This window comes from Triturus cristatus, chromosome 1_2 (assembly GCF_964204655.1).
Source record: "Triturus cristatus chromosome 1_2, aTriCri1.1, whole genome shotgun sequence".
NCBI classification, from domain to species: domain Eukaryota; kingdom Metazoa; phylum Chordata; class Amphibia; order Caudata; family Salamandridae; genus Triturus; species Triturus cristatus.
In genome coordinates, this window is record NC_140580.1 from 591,392,228 (window position 1) to 591,406,405 (window position 14,178).

The following is a 14,178-nucleotide window of genomic DNA, read 5'->3' on the forward strand; positions in this document are numbered from 1 at the left end:
CTTGCGGAGTAGGGTTGCCAAGAAGTCTTCCATCTTGGAGATGGCTGTAGATTCAGGGATTCCGACAATGTGGAGATTATTCTGTCCAGAGAGGAATTCAAGGTCCTCGTTCTTGGCATGGATGAGATCAAGCACCTTGTCCATTTTTAACAAACGCTGTTGGTCTTCAATGAGGGCATCATCAGCATCAGAGACCCTAGATTCTAGGTGCACAATCCGGGAGTCGTGGTAGTCCACCCGCTGTTTCATGTGATCGAGCCTGGTGGTGAGATGATCTATCTTTGAGGCTATTGTCTTTAGGCTGCATTTGACCTCTAAGAGAAGAGAGCGAGTGTCATCTTCTTGTGCGCTCGTATTGTCCGTCTGCGTTGCCTGTTCCTCCGCATCTTGTGGTGGTTCCCCATGTCACCCAGTCCGCTGGTTTTCAAAGACGAACTTGGTCTGTTTTGTGTCTGTCTTACCCATTCTGTCATGGTTTAGAGGGTATTGGCGCGCTTGAGGAGAGCCCGGCAGAACCACCGCCCGCAAGACCAGTCAGTTTGGTGGTATCGCCTTTGTTTGCATTCTGCTGCATGCTTGGGGGGTTGGGTGCAGTATCTAGTTGGTTTAGCGGCGCGTCTTTCTCAGCTAGTTTCCAGCAGCCGCGTTGGCCTTCTTGGTTTGAGCTGTTTTCATAGCCTTGCGTGTGGTCTGCAGCGTTTCTATTCTGTGGTGCTCACATTCGAGCAGGCGAGCCACCTCCTAGTCCAGGCGGCACGCGTCAAAACCCCAACCTGCAGAGGACCAGGCTGTTGGGGGGGGTCAATGGAAGACCCCGCCAGACTGTCAATTATACCCTTCTGCCGGTCTGTTCAGGCTAGATGTTCAGCTACACTGTCTCACCGCCGGTGTGTGCCTTCCTTTACAAAGGCGAGTACCAATGGTTTAAGTGCCCCACTGCGGCCAACATTAGTATGTATATAGTCACATTAAAGGTGATAGTATGGCAGTTCTGGGGGGGACATAGGTCATTAGGGTCTCGTTACAGCTGCAGTGTCTCCAGCGCAGCAGGATCGGTTATGCGCTGTCCACCGGGCCCGGCGCAGGGGCCGCAGGCCGGCCCGGCACCACAGAGGCAGGTACGACCGGGTTCGTCAGTCGGGTGGACGAGGGGGTGATGCGATCATGGCATGTCTGCTGTGTCCTCCCTGCAGCCAACCTCCCCGACTCCTTACTTCACAATGTAACATGGTAGTCCCAGTGGCGGACGCGAGCCCAGTCTTGTAATATCTTTTCCGCAGCAGTCCTTCAGGCTGGTCCCAGTGCCCGGGCTCGTCCACCACTTCGTCCGGGGCCGCACGGCCGCCGCATGCTCAGGTCCCTTCCAGGCGATTTTGCTGGCCCCTGACCGTGCAAGTGTTGCAGCTGAGTGTTGTTCCGCATCTTTGCTGCAGTGTAGTCGTGGCCTTGATATGCGGCGGCGCAGCTAGCCACTACACACTGAAGCATACCTGGCACAGCGTAGCCGGTTCACAGGCAGCTTATTTTACAGCCTCTTCAGCTGGTAGGATCACAGCTCCATCCGCATTCACCAGAGTCGCGCCCAGTGTGGTGTGAGTGCGCCTTACAGTGGGGACAACGGTTCCTCCCTCTGTATGTCTCTGGGAAGTTCTGCGTTCCCTTGTGACGGATATTTTGCTCGACCGGCAGGGCCCCCTCAAGGTGCGGCCATCTTACTGTCGGCTAGACCATACACCCCCTAATTTTATGATAACTTAGCAAACAGTGTAAATCTTCCTCGCAAACCCTTTTTATGATAGAGAAGAAGGAGAAAATTAAAGTGTCGCCTCATAGGCTGCCATTATATGGTTACAACTAAAAACTGCCTTTAAGCACCTAGAGACCACCAGTATCCTATCATGCTCAGCAGGTGGGAGTTGTTTCAGTTCTTTTTTAAAGCAACACATGATGATATGTAGATCTCTGTCCACTCCACCAGGAGGAGGGAGGGTTGCTTAGGACTATAATGGAGATTCCACTACGAGAGAACTGGAGTTACAGGTTGAAAACTATTCTCTCTCTAACAGGGGATTTCCATTTATAGTCATAAGCACTGAATAGAGTAGCAAGCCCATCCCATTAAGAGTGGTGGAGAGGAGAGAGAATCCACTACATTATTTTAAGCAAATACATTTCTGAGGGAAGCCTGTCCTACTTGATCATCTGCTCTAGCGTCAGAGTCTAGACAATAGTGCTTGGAGAATGTATGAATCAACCTCTACGTGGCTGTTTTGAAAACATCTGGAATAGCTGCTTTACCTCTAGTGGAGTGTGCTTTGGGTTTAGCTCAGAGTTTTGTTCGCCTTTTGATAGCACAATAGAATACAGGAAACTATCCACAAGGGAATGGATTGTTTGGAAGCGGCTATCCCCGTACGGACCAGACCAGAGTTGATAAACAATTGGGCCGATCTGTGGATGTCCATTGTTTTTGTTGAGGAAACAATTTAGAACTCTCCTCACATCCAGGGAGTGAAGAGTTCTTTCAGCTGGAGTCTAAGGATTCTGAAAGAATGTAGGTAAAGAGATGGTCTGGTTGACATGGAAGTCTGAAATATCCTTCAGGTGTATAGTTGGATGAATTCTCATGACAACTTTGTTAGAGTTTAATACGATGTATGGTTGTGGGAACATAGTGCTTGGATCTCGCTATCCCTGAGAACTGATGTAATAGCTACAAGGAAAGTTGTTTTCCAAGAAAGGTGTTGCAGGCAGGCTTTGTGGATAGGTTCCAAGGGACCCTGCATAAGACGTGAAATTACTATTTTGAGTTCCCTAGGAGTAGAGGGACGCCTAATGGGAGAGAAAACCTTCAACCCTTCCAAAAAATCCTGTATTACAGGAGTTTGAAAAAAGAGGTTTGTGAAAGACATTTTCTGTAAGTAGTAAGAGCGGCCAGGTGAACCTTTATATTAGAGAATTGCACGCCAGATTTAGCCAGGTGAAATAAGTAAGATCTTTTTGGCAAGAAGTAGGGTTCATGTTCTAGGAGGAACACCAAATGTGAAATCTTACACTTGAAGGCATACGTGTAACGGATGGAAGGCTGCTTAGCCTCTTTGAGGATCTCCATACAGTCTTGCAGCAGGTTCAAATGTCTGTGCTGCACTAGCTGAGGAGCCATGCATCCAAAGGAAGTCTGGTGTGCATGACAGCTTGAGATGTGGACACAATGACCAGTGAAGCAGGTCTGTGAACCACTTTTGACATGGCCACTCTGGAGCTATGAGTATCATCTTGGCTTTTGAGTGGGATAGCTTGGTTAGGACTACCGAGATCAGGGGAATCGGTGGAAAGGCTTAAAGGTTTGCCAGGTAGTCGATCCATAGGGCATTCCCCAGAGTCCCTGGATGGTAGTACTTCGAGGCAAAGCAGTGGCAGTTTTTGTTTTCCTCGGTGGTGAACAAGTTGATGGTTGGTGTGCCCCACATTAAGAAGATTCTTTGTACGATATTGTCGTGCAAGACCTACTCGTGGTTTCCTTTGAGCACTCTGATGAGTGCTTCTGCTTGCACGTTTTGAACAATTGGGAGATGAGTTGCCATGATCTTTAGGTTCCTGGCCAGGAGCCACCTCCAAATCACCTGGGCCTCGAGTGCCAGGGCTTTGGACCTTGTCTCACCCTGTTTGCTGAGGTAGTACATGGTGGTGGTATTGTCCGTCTGAACAAGCAGGGTGTTGGTCGTGAAAGATGGGTGAAAGGCTTTGAGGGCTAGGTGGACTGTCCGAAGCTCTAGGAGATTGATGTGGTAAGTGAACTCTTTCTGAGACCATGTGCCCTAAATATGTAGGTGATTCATGTGGGCTCCCTATCCTAGTAGTGATGCATTCATCACTATGGTCTGAGAGGAGACATGTAGGTGAAACAGCATGCCTTGCAGGAGACTGGTTGGAGAGCACCATCATTTCAGGGACTGTTTTGCATGAAGGGACAGCCTGATCCTGTTGTCCCAGTTGCCCATTAGTTGGTTCCACTGATCCTCAAGACATTCTTGGAGAGGCTGCATGTGGAGGTGAGCATTTGGAGTGAGGAAGATGCAAAAGGCCATTGAGCCGAGAAGAGACGATACTGCCCTTACTGTTGGACGAGATACCTTTGAGACAGAGTGACATTTCTGAAGGATTGCTATGCGTCTCTCCTCCGAAGAACACACTTTTGCCTGATTGGTGTCGTTGGAGGCTCCCAAGTAATGCAAAGTTTAAAACAGAGTTGGTGTGGACTTGTTGTGGTTGATATGAAGGCCTAACCGTTGAGTGAGATCGCAGGTCCATTTGAAATGAAGTTGGGCTTACTGAGAAGTTGACCCCTTTATGAGCCAATCTTCTAGGTATGGGTAGAGGAAGAGTCAGTGCTTCCTTAGATGGGCTGCCACCACTGCCATGCACTTTGAGAATGTTCTGGGTGCTGATTTTAGGCCAAATGGAAGTAGTGTATACTGATAATGGTCCAGACCCACAACAAACAAACAGTCCGATGCTCTCTGGCGATTGGAATGTGGAAGTTTGCATCCTCAAGGTTGATGGAGCAAATCAAATATCCCTAATGTAATTGGGGATAGATTTGATGTAATGCCAGCATCTGGAACTTTTCTCGCCAAATCCACTTGTTGGCTATTTTGAGATCGAGAATGGGTCTGCATTCGTTTTTGTCCTTCTTCTTCACTAGGAAGTACCTGAAAACTGCGACTGTGGGAAATGGGTTCCACAGCTTTTTTCTGTGAAAGGATGTTGACCTCGGACCATAGCCATGTGAGATGAAAATTGGACCGTTTGGAAGGGATGGATGATGGCGGGCTGGTGAACCTGAGACAATATTCATTTTGCACAATATGCAGAACTCAGGTGTCTTTTGTTATGTTTTGCCACTCTGTCAGATAATATGTAAAGTTTCCGCCTACTGGAGTGGGTAACAGAAGAAGGGACTCATGGTTTGGATGCTGTTGCCTGTTACCTTCCTGGTCAGGCTGATGGGTCGAGTGTTCTCTTGTCTATTTCCGTTGTTGCTGGAAAGATCTCTTGTGTTGCTCCTGAGATCTGCCTGTGTATCACAGAGGGGTTTGAATCCTCTGAGAGTAAAAGCAACGCTGTTAGTGTCTGAAGGATTTTCTTTGTTCCATTGGTCTCTCTAGACCAACTGCTTTCAGAGTATCCATTTCGCTTTTCATCCATGCCATTTCATCGTAACCGTGACTTCCAAAGAGCATGGAGGCTGAGAATGGAAGATTCTGTATGCATTGCTGACACTCGGACTTGAGGGAGGTCAACCAGAGCCAAGCATGTCTCCTTAAGATTACTCCCTGACAATAACCATGAGTGGCACTTGAGTAGATACCATCGCCCACACATGTACGATCTCCAGAAAGTCTTCTCTATTATCTCTTGGGAGATACTCAGGGAAATGCTGAATGGAGTCCCAGAAGACTCTATCATATCTGTCCAAAAGGGCTGTTCCGCTGGCTGCTTTCATAGATTTTGAGGCAGTGCTGCATAATTTACAGTCTGCCATGTCCGGTTTCCTGTTCTCTTAATCCGGAGGAGCAGATGATGGAGCAGTAGAGTGGTGTTTCTTAGCCGCCAATATCAGTATCAAATCTGTAGGGGGATCAGAGCAGAGGAATAAAAGGTCTTGTTCTGGAGGCCACATTTCTTCTGCAGCCTCGACACAGCAGGCTTAAGAGTTGCCTGTGTCAAAGACAGCTCCATGTTAGGTCCCAGAAGGCCAGGGACCAGTGGAAGTAGTGGCCTTAAAGCTGTTTGTTGGTATGGAGTTTCAAATATTACAGAGGGTGAAGGTGTTGTTACCGACATCTGTATATTTAGTTTGGCTGCTCCACGTACCAGAACCTCTTGAAAGGATGTGATATTATCCACAGAGGAGATACAGGCCCATGGAGAATCTGATATGGTTAGAGAGTATCCTCTTGTAGATGAGGAGGAAGTATCTGTATGTCTGCGTTGAGACCTGGATCTTGATCTTGTATGGTGTCTATGTCTAAGATGTTGGTGAGCGCCTTGGATTGTGATGAGAATGAAGGCGAGAGCGGTGGTGTATTCGAGAGCGCAACCTATTTCTGGCAGTTGCATCTCTAGGAGGAACTGGTGATACTGGAAGAGGCATTACTGGTGGAGGAGGTAGTGCCAGTGGTCAAGGTGGTGGTGATTGAGGATTAGGAGGCAGCACAGGCAACATGGGAATAGGAGAAGGAGAAGATGGTACCACAATAGAGGGTGAATACGCTCTCGAATATTGAGAGTCAGGAGACGAACATATTATTTTCCTCTTCTTCCTTGACTCCTGTTACATCGCAACATCAAGAAACTCATCAACATCTCACTATGATGTTTGGAAGGTATTGTACTCCTCGATGTCGACTTCCCTAGACGCCTAACCATCAAGCCACTCCTTCCTTACGACGGAGCATTTCTCGACGTCGTATAGTGTCTGCAAGTCGACGTCGTATAGTCTTTTGACATCGACAGGGGTTGCCTCGATGATGATGATTGATGTCTTTTCCTCAATGTTGAACCAGCTGTTGAAGACAAACGGGTCGGGTCGTACCTCGCATTGACATTGATCCTCTCGACAGCGACCAGGAGCAGTGTCGTCTTTGGCCAGAAATGGTCTTTTCAGACCTCCTACGTCTGCTGGAGGTTAAAGACAGAGCCCTGGTGGAAGCTGGATCTTCCCCCCCTGTTTGAGGTCCCACCTTCAGACTGCGTTTGCTGGCACCATCTCTCCTCAGTCCTATGAAAGCGAATCTGCTCTCTTTCACAAAGGTTGCTTTGCAAAAAGTTCCTGCAGTGATGACAAGCATCAGGAACTTGAGAAGGTGGAAAGCAGATGATACAGACTTTGTGGAGGTCTGTTTTGGCCTTCTTTCTACTGCACTCTGTGCACTTATCAAATAAAGATGGCATTTTATTTGACAAAATACCACTGTTTTCTGTCAGAAAATAACAAAAAACAGCCAAGGAGAGATAAAAAACGTTAATTAAAGATGTTGTTACCAATTTGTTTCAGAATTTAGATGAGGAAAAAAAAAAAAAAAAAAAGGCCCAGCTCAATGCTCCAGGGTCCTGTCAGCAGGAGCCAGAAAAAAGAACTGAAGCAACTGCCACCTGCTGAGTGTGATGGGATACTGGTGGTCTTCTGGTTCTTAAAGGCACAGTCTTTAGTTTTAACCATATAATGGGAGCCAATGAGGCTACACTGTCCTTTTCTCCTTCTCTATCATCAAAAGGGTTTGCGAGGAAGATTTACACTGTTTGCTAAGGCATGACAAAATGATACATATATGCTTCATTTTGGCCCTTTTTGAGCTTATTGTGCATAAGCGGACCATTGTACCCTATGTCTATAGGCTGCATTATCTGTTTTCTTTCTGAAGTGTCTCTAGAGGCTTTCCCAAAGAAAGGCAAATATCTACACTTAAGTATATATTGAAGAAGTGCTCCGGGGTCCACGCACGTGTTTTAATTTTTTTTTTTTATCTTACAGAGTTTTATATAGCGCAAACTTGACCCAAATCGGGTTTCAGAGCGCTTTACATAGAACCAGTTGCATTACATGATGATACATTCATTTTTGTTAGGCACGGGGAGATTAAGTGATTTGCCCAGACTCACAGGATATTCAGCGTCATTGCCAAGACTCAAACCCAGTTCCCCAGATTCGAAGTCAACCGACCTAGCCGTTAGGCCAACTCCTCTCCTCAGTCACGTGGACAGGATTATGCACGATCATATATGGGAATCCCCTATGAGAGAATGCACGTTATTTCTGCAAAAGCAACCTCATACCTTGAAATACATAGCCAATAGACTTTCCTCCAAATGCTTTCAATCAATTTAAGTGACTCAAATAGAGAAAACTATTGTGGAGAGTCATGGGCTCCAAATTATATCCAGACTTAGAAATGTATCACTTTAAAAACATCCAGGGTACATACTACACACCAGAGAGAATTTTCAAATGGGGGATTCAAACGGTGTCTAAATGCTTTAGATACCATGATAGCAATGCCGGTACTGTTCATATATTTATACAGTGTCAACAGATTCAGACATACTGGCAACAAGTAATACAGGAATTAAGGCAACTTCTTGGCATTACAATTTTGTTACACTGGGCTATGATGAAATAATTTCACAAAGGTTTATAAGTAATGTTTTTGCCGCAATTATTCTTAGCAGGCTAAGAATTGCAAGATTATGGCTGGAAAAAATATCCAGCAATAAAGACAGAATGGTGATAATTGTTCATCAATTTATGTGGCATGGATGTTGCGATTATCAATAATGAAACTGACATTCATGACATTAGAAGCTTTGATGTGTATCTTCTAACCTTTTACACTTTTACTGATCAATTTCTTTTATTTCTGTGAAATCAACATCAATGGCAGTACCATTTAAATTGTACACGTTCAATATATTATTTGTTAAAACAGTATTTTCAATAAAAAAATATAAGAAATGATATAAACATAACCTAAATGTGTGGAAATGTAGATGTACACTGAAACAGATTTCTTCTTCTAAATAATGACACCCAGGATGTTTAATGTGATGTAGAATGAACCATACATATGGCAACATCAGGGAAAATATGCTAGAAGCCAGTGCACTGAATTGATATGTCTCCAGAAATTGATGTGATTGTGGAGATGGGTAAAATTAATCATAAAAGATCAGATTATTGAGAATAGGGTCTTTTAAACTACCTAAGAGAAATGTCTAACTGTATCAGTGTGGGAAAGTTTGATCTGAATCTGCACATTACACAACAAAAGACAGACTCTTTTGGATCTTGGTGCATAAGTAAGCGCATAGCATATTAGTCTCAAATCTTTGATGGCCATATGGAAAAGGGTTTGAGTTCTAGAATCAAAAAATAAGATAATGCCCGACAGTTACCTGCTTATAGAATTTAATTAATAACATGCTGAATCTTATGGTGGGTTTCGATCTAAGTAGATTACGGATATTTGAATTGCTGCATTTAACTCAAGGATTGCCGTGGATGGTTGTCAATCCTGCATTTGTAGATTTGTAAAGTATTTGTGTTTGCAAAAAAATAAATTCTAGGTTATACTGATTCGATTATTTTTGTTTTGGTATCAAATAATTTATTACATTTAACTCTATTTTTCTAAGTTGGTGTGGGATTTTTCTTGTGTTGTGTTTTGACTTTATTACTGTTTGTGTGTTGCATAAATACTTTACACATTGCCTGATTGTGTTTGTGCCAAGTTAATCACAGGTTCATTTAGTGCCAAGTTAATTTTGGGAATTTTTGTGGTTCACTCTGATGGGGGTTGTGGATGTTGCTTAAACAGGGGTCACCCCCCCTTCAACCAAGAACCTCATTTCTCATCGACCTACATAAGAAAATTACACCTTTCCCGTGTGAGTCATCGTAATGCTGTCAATTCAGCCTCCTGGACCCCATTCAGTGGCCATAGGACAGACAGGTACTACTGGGCCCCATCCGTGGTAGATGAGGTCGTTTGTCACTGGTGTTTTGATGTGAGTCCTACTATGACTGTGCAAACTTGGGAAAGTAAAACTCTTTCCGCACTTGACTCCTAGCATAAAAATGGCAAGAAATCATAAGATTCTCAGAGAGGTTGTGTGGGGAGAAAGAGCTCAGATCAATAGCCAGTCAACAGATACAATAAAGTACTGCCCAGCTGAATGCTAGTTTTTTAAGTAAAAGAAAGTACTTTAATCACACAGCCTTACTAAATATTACACGTTACAAAGGTTGTTCAGTTACAGGGTGGTATGCGCACTATGGCATCTAACAAAAAGTAGGTATCCCTACGATACCAGCTTCTTCCTCTCTCCTCTCTCTGAGGCAAAGATAGGGTACAGGCATAGGCTAGCACAGAAGCAAATCATTAGTGATTAACCCGGAGATTGGCCCTTGTGTCAGTTCAATTGTCTTTTGGCCCAACAAGTCTATCACAGCAAACATTAATGATAACAGCAACAGAATATCCACTGGGGGAAGCCCAATGTGTTCCCAGTTTTTGAGTAGGCATAGACAGCGAGCGACTGCCATGGAGCAAGTCAGGAGCGAACCCATGTGTGGAAGGTCCCCAGTCTCTCTAAGTGGTTATAATCATGAACCACATCAAGCCTTACAAAACAAGCATTTTCAATGCAATAGGTCTCGCCTTTGGGACCTTATACGTATTTAGCAATTCAGCATATTTAGGGTATGGGCATGAAATGGGGAGATAAGCTGTGTTGAATAAAAAGCTAACACTGTTTGGGTAGAATTTAAGGACAGTGTTTGGGGCAGTGTGACAGAGGGAGAGAGTTTTGCATGAAATCGCAGTGAATGGTAACTGCGCTCATAACTGACTTAACGTCAAAAAAGTGGACGCTGCGGCCATCAAACAGTTGCAGCGGCGGAGCAAGGATGTGTGATACCAGCCAGTTAAAGCGCCAAGTGCTTGACAGGTGCAATGCGGCGTGCGCCACAGGGGCTCGGGGAGGGTCTTAGCTCAATCGTAAAATGCACTCAGATGTGAACTGAAAGTTTAAAGTGCACTCAAGTGAAATATTCAACGACTACTCTGCTTACTGATTTGCGTGTAGGGGGCATCGCGGGCGTTAGGCTGTTGCAGTGTTGGTGTGATAAGGGTGGGGAGCCACGCAGATAAAGTGCCAAGTGCTTGAAAAGTGCAACAGGGATGTCCGAGATGCACAAGATGCTACGAATCCAAAGTGAGGCAGTGTGAGCAACTCTGCACCTTTGTTCTGTAACTTTCCGATAATGCCAAGGCACCATCCAAAATACCATACCCTGTCCATTCATTCCTGGGCGAAGCCACTTCCAAGGCCAGTGAAAGCAGCTGCGCGCGTGTGTGAAATCTGACAGATTGCACATTGCGCGCTGCTGCTCGTAACCGCAAGCCTTAGGCCTTTTCACACGCACGAGCGTGTGAAAAGTCCAGAGCGATTCCAAGAGGTCGTTTTACTAGAGCAGTGCACGCGCTGCTCTAGGCTTGACCTAAAAAACAACCACTGAGCAAAATTGGGGTTCCACCATGGAGGAAAGATTAGTGCCCCCGCCATGAGAGCACAAGTTCTCCTGCAATACAGAGTGGTGCACCTTGACAGGCCCGGAGGCCGCAATGTGAGAACCATTTGCAAAGTCAAACTTGGCCTGTCAAACCAGCAATCCTCCAGTCCCAGGCCTAGGGAGGCCACATCTCTCAAAGATTGAAGCGGCTGGAAGAAAAGTCTGCACCGTGAAAGTATCCACTCCCCCAGCACTACTGCAACTACAACTGCTGAAAGCAGAAAAACAGGAGGCTGAGCGCGTGCAAATGAGAGACTCAGAAGGAGTGGAAGCCAGCTACAAGAACTAAGACTTTTTAGGTGCTAGCACCTTACTGCTAATATCGCATTGAAAGAAAACCAAACTGAACTGTTGCCACACATACATCTTGGAGTTAACTGAGTGGCTGCACCTGTACCAGCGCCATGTACCTGATTGGACCTCACGGATCACAGATGCTGTGGACTCAGTTAGTGGACGTTTGTAGAAGGGTGTAGCAACTTGTTACGGTCAGGAATATAATACTGAATTATGTTCCCCTGAACAGTGCTGTGTAGTACTGAGTAACACTGAGTGATTACTTTCTATTGCTCAAAGCACTAGTACTGGACAGGACCATATTTTATAGTGTCTATTGGCTGAGTTCTTGCTCCGGAGACTTCCTGTTGAGAAGTCTGTGACTGCTTGCTCTCACTATCCTGAGAGTCAATTGGGGAAAGGGTTGTACTTGACCCAGTTTTGAGAGGTGTAGTAGGGTGGACCCCAGGAAGCTAGTGGCAAACAACTTCAAACACCACAGTTGTGGCCCAGTAGCTCCCGTCAGCCCTGTGGCTCTCTGAACGTGGTCTAACATCTAAGTACATTTTGCAAATTAAGTAAACTAGCACTTAGCAGGAAAATGGCAGACATAAAAAGGAAGTACAGAATGTTTTGCGGTAACTTATATCAAACCAAACTGATGGATTTAAATAAATCTATGTCATAACCATTGAAACTTACCACAACTGACTTTCCTTTCACTGCCATGGCATCCCAGCATTCTTTTTTGATGATGTCCCGCAAGTAACGGTTAGCAAGATTGTCCAACTCAATCTCCTTTCTCACCTTTAAAAAGTCAGATAAATTAGGTATTTAAGAATATTATAGAACACCATAATAATATACTGGGTTTACAAGAGTGTCACTTTTTATGATCCTTAACAAGTTAAGGATATTTGTTTTACAATATGAGTTTGCCCTGGATTTCCTACTTTCACCATATCTGAGGAACTGAACTGCTATACTGGTGACCAATTTAGTTTAGCCAAACTCAGTTTCTGTACTTTTTCATACGCTACCTCAGTACAATGCCCATACATAGTGGGCTGTTCCACAGGGTATTAGGTACATGACATTACATGTGGTTATTTTAAATCTTAGTTGAGATCTCTTTCACTGCTGCAAGTATATGAAACACACTCTTAGTGTTTTACTGTCCATTAGGCAACGCTCCAGTTGTACAGCCTAGAATCTTCTTAAAAAACCAAAGAGCTATACCTTTGCTTTCCGCATATCGTATTGCCGCTAATAAAATGTAAATTATTGGTTGACTCTTCAACTGTTCAACATGGTATATTACTTGCTCTCAACAGGGAACGTTTTTAGCTAGTAGTTTACAATGTACATTTTGTGATTGAAAAACACATGTAGTGTATGAAGCGTGAGGATATCCCCAGAAACATGGCAACATTTTGGAGGTGTTGTTGTGATATAAAGATTAGACTTTTTTGAGAAACCACCACAGTAGCAACCAACAACTATCCATTGGCGCAATTAATACATTTTCACAGAATCACAGAAACGTGGCTCCTAGAGATAGAAAACAAATACTATGTGTCATAACTTACAATGATCCTAGGTATTGGTAGAATGGTGCACTTGTGACCTAAATACAACTTGAAATGTACTAAGTTAATGTTACTAAGTTCATATATGAACATTATTAATAAGAAGTTAAAAAACAAATATAATTTACAAATATTTTGTGACAAAGCTACAAAAGGATTACTTTTCCAATCCAAAGCCAAGTTATTTACCATAGGACCCAATCTGTACCAACTCTTTACCCTGTTTATAAGTTCTGGGAGTGTTTTAAAGCAATCCCATCAAAGCACGTTTCAGGATGAGCAGTGGAAATGAACTCATGTCAGTAACCCTCTAGTTGTTTGAATGTCTGGTCTTGGTGTCAGTGATTCTGGTTTCTGCAGTATCACTAGACATCTAGCACTTCACATTTTAGTATGGCCTGGGAAACACACATTTATTTTCAGGTACTTAATTCTTCAAGGAATGTGGGAGGTTCTCTTTGCCACATCGCGCTATGATGCGATCCTGACTCTCGGGCCACTCTTTTTTCAGGAGACTCAAGTGATGTGAAAAGTCTTGAGCTTCTGCAAGGAAAACTACATTATGGCATTTGGAGTATGCTCTTACAAAGATGGATGGATTGATTTATTGTTAAATGCTTACTAGACATAAACACAAAACCATCATGATTCCTTTCAACGATCTAGACTTTGAATGTGTTGAATGTGGAATTATGTAGTGTGGGGGAGGAGACGATGCCGCAACAATCAATCGAGTAATATAACTGCAGTCAATACATACCCTGGCTACTTCTTGCTGGCTCTCTGCTTGCAGTCTTTCTTGTTCTTCTAGATCCATATTGAACTCCTGCTGGTCCAGTTTCTCAGTGTCAGGCAGGGATTCGTTTTCTCGCATCATTGACTGAATCTTTGCAAATACAGAAGATGAGGCAGTGATCATTTTCAAAAAGTGATACAAGTGTTTGTTTTATGCCCCAGACGCATTTGCAGTGCCCCCCTTCACCAGGCCTAGGAGAGCGGAGTATCCCTACCTTGCCCCCCTATATGTTTTTATTTACTTATTTTCAGGACAGGGGAGTTTTCGAGTCCTAAAATATCAGCAATACCATTTTTATTGGTGTGGTGGCAACCAATCAGAACTTCTCTAGGTCTGTCTTCTGCGGCAAGAAATTTCTATATATTTTGTAACTTTAATTTCTA

The 14,178-nt window shown here is 44.2% G+C and overlaps 1 protein-coding gene across 1 annotated transcript in view; it reads right to left on the minus strand.

The window, feature by feature from the left end:
• Positions 1-14,178, minus strand: part of CFAP43 (cilia and flagella associated protein 43) — a 638,428-nt gene that overhangs the window by 259,982 nt on the left and 364,268 nt on the right. The window contains exons 20-21 of the mRNA XM_085607024.1: positions 13,760-13,885; positions 12,113-12,217 (exon numbers count right to left, since the gene is read on the minus strand). Coding sequence (XP_085463150.1) covers positions 12,113-12,217; positions 13,760-13,885 — 231 coding nt within the window. The remainder of the gene's footprint in view (positions 1-12,112; positions 12,218-13,759; positions 13,886-14,178) is intronic.